The sequence below is a fragment of the Ochotona curzoniae genome, unplaced genomic scaffold, assembly GCF_017591425.1.
Source record: "Ochotona curzoniae isolate NIBS_2020 unplaced genomic scaffold, NIBS_Ocur_1.0 scaffold_4701, whole genome shotgun sequence".
Taxonomy (NCBI): domain Eukaryota; kingdom Metazoa; phylum Chordata; class Mammalia; order Lagomorpha; family Ochotonidae; genus Ochotona; species Ochotona curzoniae.
This window is the reverse complement of record NW_024467122.1, coordinates 80,356,319-80,371,315: the sequence shown is the minus strand read 5'-3', so window position 1 is coordinate 80,371,315 and position 14,997 is coordinate 80,356,319. Positions and strand designations below refer to the sequence as shown.

At 46.1% G+C, this 14,997-nt stretch overlaps 1 protein-coding gene across 1 annotated transcript in view; it reads left to right on the top strand.

Moving 5' to 3' along the window:
* The window catches only part of SCAPER (S-phase cyclin A associated protein in the ER), a 312,499-nt gene that overhangs the window by 33,405 nt on the left and 264,097 nt on the right, over positions 1-14,997 (top strand). The window contains exons 4-5 of the mRNA XM_040969720.1: positions 588-658; positions 9,303-9,497. Coding sequence (XP_040825654.1) covers positions 588-658; positions 9,303-9,497 — 266 coding nt within the window. The remainder of the gene's footprint in view (positions 1-587; positions 659-9,302; positions 9,498-14,997) is intronic.

The window sequence follows — 14,997 nt, the reverse complement described above, 5'->3', positions numbered from 1 at the left end:
AATTGGAATGCTGCCAGCTCCAAAAAGACACGGAGCTGACAACCTCCCTTTTCCAAACAAAGGTGCCTACCTTATAAATGGTCAGATGGGGCCAGTGCCCAGCCCCTGGCTCATGTGGCCTGGCCCTGCCAAGGTGGCCGAAGACGGAGTTCCATTACTTCAGGCTGATCATGTGGTGTGCCCTGAGAATGATGTTATAAATATCCATATGACCCTTGGCGGTGGAAAAACTTCCCATCCCAGTGTTAGGAGAATGAAGAATATTAAGATTTAAGAAATAAATGAATTCTATTGTCGGATAACAAATGAATATGAAGAAGTTCTCTGGAGACCACATAAGCAGTGTTGGTCATGGGACTGCATGTTTAGGTCGTCAAGGACATCTGCCTGCCTTAAGCCGGTGCTCCCTCCTTCCCCAGTAAAGGCCGTCTGTGTACCTCCTCGCCTCCAGGCAGGCCACGCTGACCGCGAGTACACAGTGCTGTGCAGTGTGTCTGAAAGCGGGTATAGTTTAATCACCATCTAATTACCTCAAGCTTACAGTATATGTCACGGTGCCTGCTAATTTACTTCCTCTTGCCTTGAAGGAAACCCCAAGAGTCCATCTGCTGGGAAGCCCAAGAGATCAGCTCCAGGCACCCATAAGGCCGCCAAACAGGTACAGCACATCAGATTTCCCTCTCAGTTCCTGAGTCTGTTGGACATTTCAGTTTTCTGGTTGAATATTGTACATCTCCATGTGATCAGATGGAACACTTTAAAATTTAACGAATGTTTTGTCTAGCACTCACTGTGTACCTAATTTTTTCTAATTATTATTATATTTTTTTTTACCAGTATTACTGTTTGTGGTTCTCTTAACCCTTTGTTTTGGGAATTATCATTATGAAAGTCAAGTTTTATTACAAAACAAACTGAGATTAGGAGAGCTTTTGTAGCTCACTGCTAAGCGGCAGCCGGGGTTTGAACCTAGGTTGTTCATGAGCAGTTTATTTTGCCAGTCTCCCTATTCCACATCCCGTATTTGTAAGCTCTTTTGTGGTGGTTTTTCCTTGGTATAATTCAGACTTTAGGTTGTAGAATGGTAGAAAGGTCTTAGTGTCAGAAATTCTCAAATTGCTTTACTAAGATATTAGAGGACACAAGCCTACCTATTTTCAAAAACATTAGCATACTTTCTTTGGTGAAGGAAGCGAGATAGCGAAAGGGCTTGGTCCCTTAGTTTGCCCCTCCCCCCCCCAAGTGCCTGCTGTGACCAGGGGGAACTTTGCCAGCTGATCCTGGTCACTTGGGTTGGTGGCAGACATCCGGTCACTCAGTACTGCTGCCCAGGCTCTGCACTGGAGGAAGCAGGAGCTGCAGGTGCAGACTGAATCCAGGGAGTCCCGTGTGGGGTGGAGGCATCCCAACGACTAGGCTAAGAGTTTTAATTAAGAGCTTTAATCCATGGATATTTCTCCTGAACTTTTCATGTAATTTTAATTTGATATTGTTAACTATAGCAGTATGTATGCATTATGCAAACCAAATACTTCTCATGAAGTACACATGGACCCTAAGATATTGTTGTGGGTTCAGCAAGATCTCTCCTCCCTACATGTAGAAGCATCTCTAGTAAAAAAAAAATGATAATAATAATTAGAAGGAAAAAAGAAGGGTAGATTTTGAGAAATAAGCCAACTGTCTGTGTGGATTAGAAAGAATACATACATATGTTGGCAGGTAAGTTGACATCATGAACTATGTGGATGGAAGCAGCAAGATGAGTTTCTGTAGGATGAGGGAGGCCCGAATGGCTGTGTGTGGTGGGGACACTCCTGGTTCTGACGTGAAGTCGTGGACTCAGGCAGAGTTGCAGCCTGCCAGAGCAGTGGCCTGTGACTGTGTGGGGAGGCAGGAAAGACAGCTCCTGTGAAGGGGCCAGCTGCTCAAGGTTGGGTCAGCCAGACAGAGATGGCTGCAGCTAAAGCCCTCTGGAGCTGGGGCCACCTGGCGCCAGGAAACAGGTAACCTGAGGCTTGGTGGGGAGTCAGCCAGTGGACATACAAGGCTTAGAAGCGCAGTGAGACACGAGAGAATAGTGCCAGAAGCTGTGCACAGCACATTTTACCATTGAGATAGTTTATTCCTGAGGTCTGGAAGAAGTGAACACTTTTCTAACTGAGTCTAAATTCATCCAAGGAAGGAGTAGCAGTAAAGCGTAATGTAGAAATTATGCAATAAAGCAGGTGAATGTTAACTTTTGCACATTTATAGATACAAGGGAACCACGTAGAGATCTTAGACACGAACATTTTATCAATGACATTTTGATGAGCTGTAATTAATGGCATAAGTGATATTCTGGGCAAATGGATTAGTCAACATGGGAGGACAGTTGTAAACTGGAAGATGCTACTGAGGAGAATTTAGACTGTTAGCTCTGAGGGTTGAAGAGATGGAGAATGCAAAGAATCATTTAAGGATGAGAAATGATAGTGTGTGTCTCCTAAGCCTGCTCAAAGTGGAGACTAGAGAGGGGCATGGCAAGGGTTTCCCTCATTTTCCGAGTGTCCCAAAGCTGCAGAGTATGAACTGTGGAGCTGAGCAGGGTAAATAAAAACGGCTTCACACCCAGAGCCACTCTTGAGAACTTGCAGAACATCAAGATTAAGACAGAAATCACTAAGATGACCGAGAAATAAACACATCCACAAGGGAAAGACTGTCTAATGGCAGTCCTGTTGTCAACACAGAGGCAAGGGGAGCAGTGTCCTCCTGATCTGGGCCAGATGATGTTTCCAGTGCAAGAGTGAGATAAAGCCACTTTCAGACATGCAGAGGCGAAATGTTTGCCCTGTTTTTTTTCTTAGTTCATTTTGTGCTTCTATGAGAGAAGACCAGAGTGGTGATTTAGAAGTGAAGTTTATCTGGCTCGCTGCTTTGGAGACTGGGAAGGTCCAGTGTGGGAAGGCTGGTGGCAAGTCTTCTTGCTGCATGGTAGCATGGAGGAAGTCAGGATGCATGTGAGCAGCCTCTTCTCAGGCATGGAAGACGTGACACATGTGAGCAGCCTCCCCTTAGGTGTGGGAGGCGTGACACATAAGAGCGGCCTCTTCTCAGGCATGGAAGGCTAGCACGTGTGAGCGGCCTCTTCTCAGGCGTGGAAGGCGTGACACATGTGAGCAGCCTCCCCTTAGGCGTGGAAGGCGTGACACATGTGAGCAGCCTCCCCTTAGGTGTGCAAGGCATGACACATGTGAGCAGCCTCCCCTTTAGGTGTGCAAGGCGTGACACGTGTGAGCAGCCTCCCCTTAGGCGTGGAAGGCATGATACATATGAACAGCCTCATGCGTGGGAGGTGTGGTGCATGAGAGCAGTGGTGAGGGGTGGCTCCTGTGGCATTGATTTCCTCCCAGGAGGAGTGGGCTGTGGCCAGTAACATGACAGAGCTCCCTGCTTCTCAGCCCTGTTGCCTTGGGGTTGCATTTCCACATATGAACACTGGGGGACATTCAACCCACAGCAGCTGTGTGTAGACTGTACAAAGAGCTGAGAATACTGTTTCAACAGGAATGAAGGGAGACCTGAAAAAAGTAGCCAGAAAACACGGTGGTAAATCTCATTAATGGTGGGTTCTATGACCACCTGGGACTCCTTACCCCAGGCTTTTCCTGCTGAAGTGTGCCTCCACCTCTGTTTCTTGACCCTCTTTGGGGGTTGTTTGCTGTTAGAATCATTTCCTCACGTGTCCTCTCAGCCCTTGTGTGACTCCATCTGTTCTGTGTTAAAGTGTTTTTGATGGAGGTATCCCGATTCAGTCCTCCCGTCTGCCTGCTCTGCCCCACGTCCCATGTGTTTGTAGATGGAGAAAAATGCTGATGATGTTGGGTAGGCCCTTTCTGCATCGCTGACCACTAAACCCGCATAGATAGCCCTGTCCCCAGACCCCGCTGCATTTCCTTAGCATTTTGTTATCCCTCCCCTGTTCTCCTGGACAGTTTGACGTGGTGCCGGACACCAGCTCCGGCTGACTCGAGAGCTTGCAAAGGATGCATGGATCGGCAAAACAGTAAGAAGAGATGAGATGTGGACCACTATGGCATGATGCTCATAACGGACAACTCAGAAAAGTTGCCTTCTTTATTTATGTACAAATTATCACAAGCTTTTGCACAATATCCAGTTGTTTCATTTTTACTTCATTATAAAAGAATGATTACAAAATCAATCCTAGGGCCCGGCGCAGTGGCGCAGTGGTTAAGGTCCATCGCCTTGCACGCCCGGGGATCCCATATGGGCGCTGGTTCTATCCCGGCAGCCCCGCTTCCCTTCCAGCTCCCTGCCTGTGGCCTGGGAAAGCAGTCGAGGACGGCCCAAAGCTTTGGGACCCTGCACCCGCGTGGGAGACCCGGAAGAGGCTCCTGGCTTCGGATCGGCATAGTATCGGCCCGTTGCGCTCACTTGGGGAGTGAATCATCAGATGGAAGATCTTCCTCTCTGTCTCTCCTCTCTGTATATCCGCCTTTCCAATAAAAAATAATAAAAATAAATCTTTAAAAAAAATCAATCCTAAAAAAACATTATTATTATTTTACTTTAGAGAAAATATTTTCAGCAAGCTATTGCTCATTCAAACCTGCAGTCACCTGGCAGAAGCCAGAACTCCACGGTTGGCAGCACATGCAGTTACATAATGACAAGTGGTTAACTTATATTCAAAATCAATTTTTACTAAACATAAACTACTATTATTTAAATATCAAGAGTATAGACTTAAAAGAAAAGATCATAAATGAAAGGAATTTATGGAAGCATATAACATAGATTCTTTACTAAATCTTATAATTAAAACATACATGAATTGGGGCCCGGCGCGGTGGCGCAAGTGGTTAAAGGTCCTCGCCTTGCACGCCCGGGATCCCATATGGGCGCCGGTTCTAATCCCGGCAGCCCCGCTTCCCTTCCAGCTCCCTGCCTGTGGCCTGGGAAAGCAGTTGAGGACGGCCCAAAGCTTTGGGACCCTGCACCGGTGTGGGAGACCTGGAAGAGGCTCCTGGCTTCGGATCGGCATAGTATTGGCCCGTTGCGCTCACTTGGGGAGTGAATCATCAGATGGAAGATCTTCCTCTCTGTCTCTCCTCTCTGTATATCTGCCTTTCCAGTGAAAAAATAATAAAAATAAATCTAAAAAAAAAACATACATGAATTACTGTCACCTTCACCTAGTACTGATTCAATGGTTTTTTGTTCTTAGTGCTGATTTAATTGTTTTTTTTGTTCTTTTGTTAAAGGGCAGTGAGAGGGATCAAGGCAACTCAGCCATTCTACAGAGGGCCTTTGCAAGAAGCTTCCTTTTATCTTTATAAACGGTTTTCTTTCCCCAAATATTAGTGTCAATATAAGGTTGAGATTTTAAGCCATTTGGGGGGGGTTCACATTTGTTTCCCTTTAGAAGATGCCCCATATACTTTCTGCTTTCCATGGTGAGAAAGCAAATGCATCATGTCATGTGTTGTAACAGTTCGAGGCGCATGGTAAACAAACTCTTTGTACTTCCATGATTGCCATCTGTTCCAAGGTATTATCAAGCCATTTCTTAAGGAAAACATTACTTATATTAGGGCAAGCTTCAGGACAAAGGTGGGCACATAACAGGATGTTTGGAAACATTGTGGGCTCAATTGTACTATTGCATGCTTTTAGCTGTGTGTCATTGCCTTACGTGGCTAAAGCTGTTTTTACCATAACATGATTAATCAGTTTGAGGTGTTATACAGGAATCATTTCACAATTGCAGAAAAACAATAACAACACCCTCAGGAGAATTCTATGAAACATCAGTGAAGCGATTGAGTGTCCTTATCTGCCAGGCCTTGCCACACAGTCAGAAATTCCTTCTAGCCTTGCTAACCGAGGAGCAGTGCTCATCACAAACCCATGCCATCCGCTCCAACTGCATGGCTCCCCACAACGTGGTCTCATCCTCTTGGAGCTTTTTGCACCTTCTGCTCTGTCTGCGCACTCAGGTGATGGCTTGGTTTCCTACTTCACCAAGAAAATAAAAACCAGTGGAGGAGAACCCCGGCTCCCCCTGCTCCTGCACCGTGTCTGTGACCTCAGCACATCTGAGCCCTGTGGATGAGATTGCTCAGACCCCTCTCTTGTCTTATGTGGCTGCCCGGGACCCAGGCTGCTCCGTTACAAGCTCTTTGGGCCTGAAGGCTTTGCCTCTCTGCTGGGGTATTCTGACCAGTAAAGCAGCGTTCTTAGAGCTGGCATCTGGAGGGAAACATTTTGGTACCCCTTGCTCTGCTGAAAAAGCTGTTGGCAAGGTCAGTAGTGACGTGGGCTCTGGTCAGTCCTTTGGTTTCCTCTCAGTCCTCACCTTAGTTGACCGACTGGAGCAGCTGATGCTCTTTGTCCCTTGGTTCATAACCTCCCCAGGACACGGTGACACTCCTTGGTTCTTTCTCTTTTCCCTGAGCTGATCACATTACAGAGCCTCTGGGTGTTTATTTTTCCCTTCTCTATCTACTTGCATGTTCTTGCTGGTAACTTTTCCTGGCTTCAGATGCCATCTGTGTGTCATTTTCTTCTACGTTTTATCTTCAGCTGGATCTTCCTTTGATTCTATATGTTGCATTCCTATCAGTTGCCCACTTGGTATGTACATCCACCTGGGCAAGAGCGGGCATCTTCAGTCTACACTGTGCAGAGGCCTTTTCCTCACAGCCACCACTCTGGTTCTGTAGGTGCAGGATGGAAGAATGTGGCCTGGAGAAATATGCGCAGGGTTACAATCAGGGCTTCCATCAGCAGAGGGGAGGGAAGCAGAGAGCATTTCAGCTTTACCTGGAATGCTGTATTCACAGTGTTTTATCTGACTCAGGAGTGGCACAGCATGAACGGTTATGAGTTTTGGGTAATGGTTGCTTGGGTGTTAATGTTAATTTCATGTATAAAGTGGAGTTAACGATACATTATGGATGTATTCTGAGGGTCCATTAATTTAGTCTATACAAATAAACTTAAAGGATTGCCTGGTATGTAGTTGACAAATATAAAAGTTGGTGTGTCCAGGGGCTGATGTAGGCCAGTGCTGTGGCACAGTGGGTTAAGCCATGCCTGCAGTACCAACATCCCTATTTCCTGTTAATGCTCCTGGGAAAGTAGTGGTAAATGGTCTGGGTGCTTGGGCCCCTGCACCCATGTGGGAGACTGGGAAGAAGCTTCTGGCTCCTGGATTCAGCCTGATCCTGCCTTGGTCCTGCACCCATCTAGGGAATGAACCAGTGGATAGAAGATATCTCGGTCTGGCCTCCTCTCTGTCAGACTGTTCTATAAGTACTCTGTGGGAAGGCAACAGAAGGTGGCCCAGGCGGGCCCCTGCTATCTGTGTGGGAGAGCAGTGTGGAATTCCTTGTTTTCCGGCATGGCTTGGCTCAGCCCTGGCTGTTGAGGCCGTTTATGGCATGAAGCAGCCAATGGGAGACTTTTCCCTCTCTCCCCTCTTCCCTTCTCTACCTTTCTAATCAATAGTCAGTCCATCTGAAATGGTAGGTTGCCATCTCTTCTGTGCAGTGGGATTCTGTGTCTCTTGTCTTTTCTTAATTGAGTATATATTGATTTTATACTAATTTATACATTTCTCAGTTTCTATTCTGTTAAAAATTAGATCCTGAGGTACAATGATGAGTAAGCAATTATCTATTTTTTTTCTTGAGTTACACATGTGAGTATTAAAATCTATCACTTCAGGAGAAGTAGATATCCACAATACATCTTCCTTTATTTTTAAAAATATTTGTTTGAAAAGAGATACAGAGGAAGAGGGAGAGAAACAGAGATCTTCCATCTGCTGGTTCAGTCTCTGTATGACCCCGTATGGAATGCCAGCACTTGAAGGTGGAGGATTAGCATGTAGAGCCACAGCACCCTGCCCTCTTCTGATTCAATTCCCTACGAATGTTTGCCTGGGAAGGCAGTGGAGGATGGCCCATCCTTGGAATGCTACACCCACGTGGGAGACCTGAGAGGAGCTCCTGGCTTCTGATTGGCTCAGCTCAGGCTGGTTACTCAGGGAGAGAACCAGTGGATGGAAGATCTTTCTTCCTACATCTCTCCTTCCCTCTGTAAATCTGCCTTTCAAATAAAATAAATCTTTGAATGAGAGAGAGAGAGAAAGTGGAACCACTGGAACTCAAACTGGCATTCATATGGGGTGGTGGTGCAGGTGGAGGCTTAATGTTTTGTGCCACAGTGCCAATCCCAGATGAAATGTTTTTAAGCTTTTAATTGTGAAGTCTGGCAATAGTGATCTGAGGAGGGGCCAGTTGTGAAAGATGCATGTACATGTGTGCACAAGTGTGTGTGTACATATGTACATGTGGTCTGCAAGCTTACTTTGCCGTGGTGATGGCGCAGCAGAAACCAAGGATTGGGTCTAGGAACCACTTCTAGTATTGAAGGCAGCGTCTGAGGGCAAGACAGTGTGGGTGCTAGTGAGGATGCCCTCCTCTCTGGGCATCTTTTCCGCTGCTCTAATGAGAGGCCAGTTCACTCCGTCTCCCCTTCGTCATGCCATCTCTCCCTCTGGTCCTCCACCCAGATATTCTCCTTCACCATTCCCACTCCCCTTCTTCTCCACCCCCCTCCTCCCTTTTTTCATTCCCTTTTCCCCCTTCCCTTCCTTCTGTGAACTTGAGGCTCATGATTTTGGCGGTGCTTCTAAGATCAGTCCATGAAAGTGTAGGTCATAATTCTGTGTTCTGAAGAGTAGTGTGCCTGAGCGTCTGGAAAGAAGGGGTCAGGCAGACCCCAGAGCTGCTGCGTGTGCTCTCTGCTCTGGAGCTGCTGCCTGGTTTTGTTGTTTCGCTTTCCTCTGTGGAAGCGTGGTTTAGGATGACATCGGGTAACTGAGTATGTAATGATCGCCTGTGGCTTTTGCCAGTGGAAAGAATCCATGTGAGCTTGTGTCTGTTGTTCACACAAGTGTATAGACCTGCAGTCCGTGTGTTTGGTAAATGAGGAGTAACTTCAGTGCTTCTTCTCGCTTGGGGTTTTTGTACCACTGGCCATTCTGGCCTTGAGTCGGACAGGTCTCAATGAGACTGACCTTACCAACCTGCTCTTTGGAACATGAACAGCTTATTTTGAGGAGCTGGAATGTGACATGAGCTGAAAGAACAGTGTCTTGTTTTTTAAAAGTGCTTACATTGATAGAGACTATTTACACTATTTGTTTAAAATTTATTTTTTATACTGCAGTCCAATCCCTAGATGTCCATTTACTCACACATTTTTCTGTTTTATTCCCCCAGAACACTACAGTAGACTGTAAAATAGCATCCACAACTGGAGAAAAGCACTTTGATAAAAGTCCTACCAAAACAAGACAACCTCGGAAAATTGATCTGCGGGCTCGATACTGGGCGTTCCTGTTTGACAACCTTCGCCGGGCAGTGGATGAAATCTATGTGACCTGCGAGTCAGACCAGAGCGTGGTGGAATGTAAGGTGAGGCTGGCTGGGAGGCCTTGCCACCTGTCTGCAGGCAGTCCTCCAACTGCTACTGGGTATGGCGTAATTGTTCGTCCCACTGTTTCTAGATTTAACACATTCTGTACGCTTTCCTGAACCTCCTAAGACAGAGTATAGGCAAATCCACATTGTGCTTCAGGTTTTCTTGATTCTGAAGAAAACTTTTTTTGTTCTATTTTTACATTACCCAATTGTGTACTTTCCTTTGGTTGTAGAACACTGTCCTGGGAAGTAATTCAGAGATTTGCTGGTGTATGTACACACACACACACACACACACACACACACACACACGGTTTTCATATACATGGAATCTGCACTCCACACAGTTACTTTTTAAGATCTTTCTTATCTGCATTTTCCTTTGGTCCTGTAGGTGGCACTAGTGAGATTTTCACGTTCTTTGGTTTCATGTTTAGTGTCTTTAATTGGATGGTTGCTCCGTTTCCATTCAGATACTTATCATTCTCCTGATTCATGCTGGTCAGGGCAAAGTGAGATTGATGGCCAGCCATAAACAATCCTGGGTGGGACCGGAATGTCACCGTCAGGTGTGTTTTCTAATTTTAGATAACCTTGTGTTTGTAATAGGATATTAAACAGACATAGTCTGTCTCTAGAAATTCACTGAAAAGCCTGGACTTCTAGTAAACACAGAGCTATATATTATATTAATTTTTATTGAATTAAATTGTTTTGAGAAAAGCCAGAGTGATACGTCTTCATAGAAATATTAAAGACATGACTGCTGTGTTTATGGTGGACATGTTTGAAAACCCGGGGATTCGTTACTCGGCCTGGGAGATGTATGAAGGGTCAAAGTAAAGCTACGTGCTGAGGCAGCAGCTGTGCTTCCTTTGAAATTGGAAACAGCCCAAGAGTTTGCAGACCTGTTTCAAATGTGATTTGTTGGCAGGAGACTTTAAGATGAACAGTAGTTAAAACCCTCCAGGTGCATTTGTGTGATTATCAAAATTAATATTGCCACTATTAGCAAGTAAAATTGTGTTTTGAGAAATAATTTTTATACTTTCAATTTGAGAGATAGAGAAGCACAGAGAGCTCCAACCCATTGTCCAGTCCCAGATGCTTGTAGCAGCTGAGCTGGACAGGGTCAAGGGCAAGAGCTGGGGGTGCAATCCAGGCCTTTCCTGGGGGAGGCAGGAACCTAGTGACTGTCATGGCTACCTCCTAGAGTCTGCCCTGGTGAGAAGCTGGAGTCAGGAGCTGGCACCAGGAGTCTGCCCATGGCTGCTTCACTGCATGGCTTGCTAAGAAGCCAGGCTCTGGCACAGCTATAGTCCAACGTGGACTAGGGTGTGGGCTATGAGGAGATTGCTTTTTGGAGCAAGCAGAGCTAATGAATTGGTAGCTCCCTTCACTTGTTTGCACAAAAATGTGTGGTGAGGTATGGAAGGATTGGTTGTGAAGTTTCGGGGTGTGGCTGCAGGAATGGTGTGACATGGAAGGATTTGTTTTTAAGTTCTGGGGTGCAGCTGTAGGTATGGTATGGTGTGGAAGTATTGGTTGTGAAGTTTCAGGTTGTGGCTGCGGGAATGGTGCAACATGGAAGGATTGGTTGTGAAATTTTGGGGTTTGGCTTTAGGAATGGTGTGACATGGAAGGATGATTGTGAAGTTCCAGGTGTGGCTGCAGGAAGAAGACATTGATGTTGTCTGCTCTGGCTAGGTGTTTGCTCTGCCTGCTGACTCCTAGTGTCTCTGGAATGTGTCCTGAGAGTTTGGGACAAGAAAAGATGGGAAACCTCTCCCATCTCAGTATATGTGCTGCCGAAGCGAGCACATAAACCTCTCCCATTTCAGCCTGGGAAGGGCTGACATGGTGTGTAGACACTGGTCAGGGGCACCCCTGGCTGCAGTGTGGGGTGTGCATCTGTCCGAGAGATCTCCCTGCACACTTGATATCTTTGGAGGAGCCAGTGCTGGTGTCAGGAGACATCCACGGTGGTCAGATGGAAGACCTCAGTGACCCTCATAGTCTCTGGCTGGGGGAGGAGTGTGGATCTCAAGGCAGCTGTTGCCCTGGGTACATGTGGCTGCCATTCTGATGGAGTGGCCCAGAGGGAAGCAGGATGAAGTTGCGCACTGCCTGAAGAGCCATATTGGGTACCAGTGCAGAGAGCTCCAGCCACGCAAAGATGTGAGAGAGGCTGTGGATCTCAGACTGAATCAGAAAGACATGTACACATTTCCTGGTGACTGTAGCAGGCCTGGCACTACTCGTGGCTAGCTCCTCTGTCAGAAAGCTTCTGCTCTCTTCTCATCACTGCTACCTGAGGCAGACAACACTGAGTGAAGGTATGGGAATGGGAAGAGGAACTTTACCAGGAGGGCACGGGTAAATGAGATGGCACAGTTAGAAAAAGCCATGTTTTTCTCTCCCATCTGGTCGAGGCCTTGTGGTTGATTACTTTCCTGCTGTTGAGGCAGACTGTCCATAGGATGGACTTCAAACTATGCTTGAGTCATTGAGTGACACAGAGAAAGTTCTGAATGTCATGGATCATTCTTAGCAGGTCTAGGACCCAACTGAGTGACTATTTGGAAACATGCAAAATTAATCTGAGAGATCTTCAGAAAAAAAAACTAACCATGGCTTTAAATTTCTTTTTCCCCTGAAGCAAACTCATATAAATTTGTTGTACCATGTCTACACAAGATCTAGTTTCAGGCACTAAGAAGGGTAAAACGTCAGATTGAAAAGAATTTTGTTACAATTAAATGAAGAACAAACGTCAAATTTATGATGTTTGAGTAGAGTAATTGTGAAGTTGTTGATGCCCTGTGAGAAGTTTAAGCAGACAATGCCTTAAGGAAATCAGCAGTTGACAAACAGACAACTTGTTTTAGAGGGGATGAGTTGATACTAAAGAATGAAGCCCTTAGTGGCAGATCATCACATCACTTTATGAGGAGAATGTTTCTGGTTGTTGGTGCCCTAATTAAACAGTACCCACAATCAACAACACTAAACATTAGTCCAAACCACAGATGTTTCAGTTGGTTCAGCTTATGCAGTTCTTTTATTTTTAAAATGTATTTAAGTATTTGGAAGTCAGAGCTACAGAAAGAGAGATAGAGGAGGAGATGGAAATGGAGATTAAGACAAGGAGACAGAGAATCTTCCATCTATTGGTTCTTTCCACAGATGGCTGCAATGATCATCCCTGTGCCAGGATGAAACCAGGAGCTAAGAGCTTAATCCACGTCTCCCATGTGGGTGGCAGGGGCCCAAACAGTTGTTCCCAGGCTGTAAACAGGTAGTTAAATTTGAAGTGGAACATCTAGGATGTGAACTGGCTACTATAAGGGATTTTGGCATTATAGGTATAGCCTTATCTGCCATGCTATAACAGTGACCCCAGTTTGTACAATTCTAAATGAAAAAATAAAGTTGAAAAAACTTTGTTCCTGTATTCTAAAACTTTGTATCTAGAATAGTCATAGACTTTTCAGTGGAAATTTTAAATAGGAGTATCAGTATCTTGAAGTGTTTGAAGAATTAGGAGGTAAAATATGGCTTTTTAAGGACTATCCTGAAGACAAAGCACAACCAAAACAGTGGCTACCAAGAGGTGGACATGGTCCAGTCAGAGCAAAAGTGGACTGAACAGAGGTCACGGCAATGTTGTTTTAAGGGTGCTTGAGGTGAGAGGAATCAAAATGGCGGTAAAGGGTGCAGACATGTTTGAGATGACGGAGAATTATTAGGGTAAAGAACAGAGAGCAGATTGCAGAAACAGCTAGAGGTCAGGAAGTCAACAGGGAGGTACCTGGAGAACCCCTGGACACAGGGAAGAGGAGACGACAGCAGAGTGGTGTCACAGGGAACAGAAAACCCACCAGCCACCAGCGAGCTGTGATCTGGACTCAGCAACAACAGGGATTCAGAGGCAGCCATAGATCAGCCTTTGCGGCAGCTAGGGAGGAGCTTGGATTTGCATGGGGAACTCTGAAGGTGAAGGCAGGCTGGGACTGGGCAGTCCTGTCGAATACTTTGGCCCAGCAATGAACGGAAAGGGAGCTGTGAACTCTGCAGGGTAGATTGATGGCTGATCGTAGCTAACAGCACAGGGATCAAATGCTGGAGTGGACACGTTTCCAGCTAGTCACACCCGGCTGATCTCATTGGAGGACAGCTCCAGCTTTGCATCCTGCAGGATCTGAGTGGTCCCCTGATCGGACAGGCAACAGCCTGGCTCTCTAGCACCGCTCCAGTGGGCGCCATCTTGTGTGTTTAGACAAGATCAGTGCTGCCGATAAACTAATTATCTGGGACAGTTGGCGTCTTCCTAACCCAGGATACTGATTGAATGGAGAAAAATACACCACAGGATTGCAATGTCAAAAGTTAAAAAGAAGAGACAGAGGCACAATGAATGTTGCTAAAGGCTCCCCAGTAAAGGAACAGAGCCTCTGCTATCTTCAGAGTTAACTGAGGAAGACATTGAAAAAATGGGGACACAGAAATCAGAACTTATTATAAAGCTTCTGAACAGCAATGAAAACACATAATACAATAGTTCAAAGAATTTGAAGAATTTGTTATGCAGGAAATGAATCAAATGAAAGCTGACATTTCAGAAGTTAAGAATACAGTGGAGCAACCAGGGTAGGGGCGGGCCTGGTGGGGGTTATTGTGGGTCGCTCTGACTGAGCTGCAGCTCCCACTGGCTTACGTGAGGGCTGAGTATGTGATGGGCAGAGCGAAGATGGACTACAACACCCATTGGTTCCAGTGGAAAGCGGGGCTGAAAACAGAACCAACCCAGCAGTTGCAGTCACCAGCTGATGGGGCGATGGACTGTACCAGGCCCTGTACTTGCTAGTACATATAAGAATCTGGTCTGAGAACACCTCAGAGTTTCTTTGGAGATCCCCCCAATCGAAATGGCGGACTCAGAATCCTAACCAAGAAAAGATGGAAGATAGAACAGGTCAGTCAACCACCTCAGCTATATGTTGGCAGCAAAATACTGGACAAATGGAGATTCTATGATGGACTATGTCAATCAGTGGATTCTTCAACAGCCTCATTGTGCCTGGAGTGGCGAGACTGGCAGTGATTCATAACTGGTGAACTATCAAAACCACTTGAGCAAGGATCTCAGAGCGTGCCCTACATCCAGGACCTGGGGAGGGTGGGAGACTAGGTGGGGCTTCTTCCTTCAATATTCCCTTTACCTCAGATATATGAAGGAAGAAATAGGGAAATAGTGGTCTTTTTTTTTTTTTAAGATTTATTTTTATTGGAAAGGCGGATATACAGAGAGGAGGAGACAGAGAGGAAGATCTTCTGTCCAATGATTCACTCCCCAAGTGAGCGCAACGGTCGATGCTATGCCGATCCGAAGCCAGGAGCCTCTTCCAGGTCTCCCACACGGGTGCAGGGTCCCAAAGCTTTGGGCCGTCCTCGACTGCTCTCCCGGGCCACAGGCAGGGAGCTGGAAGGGAAG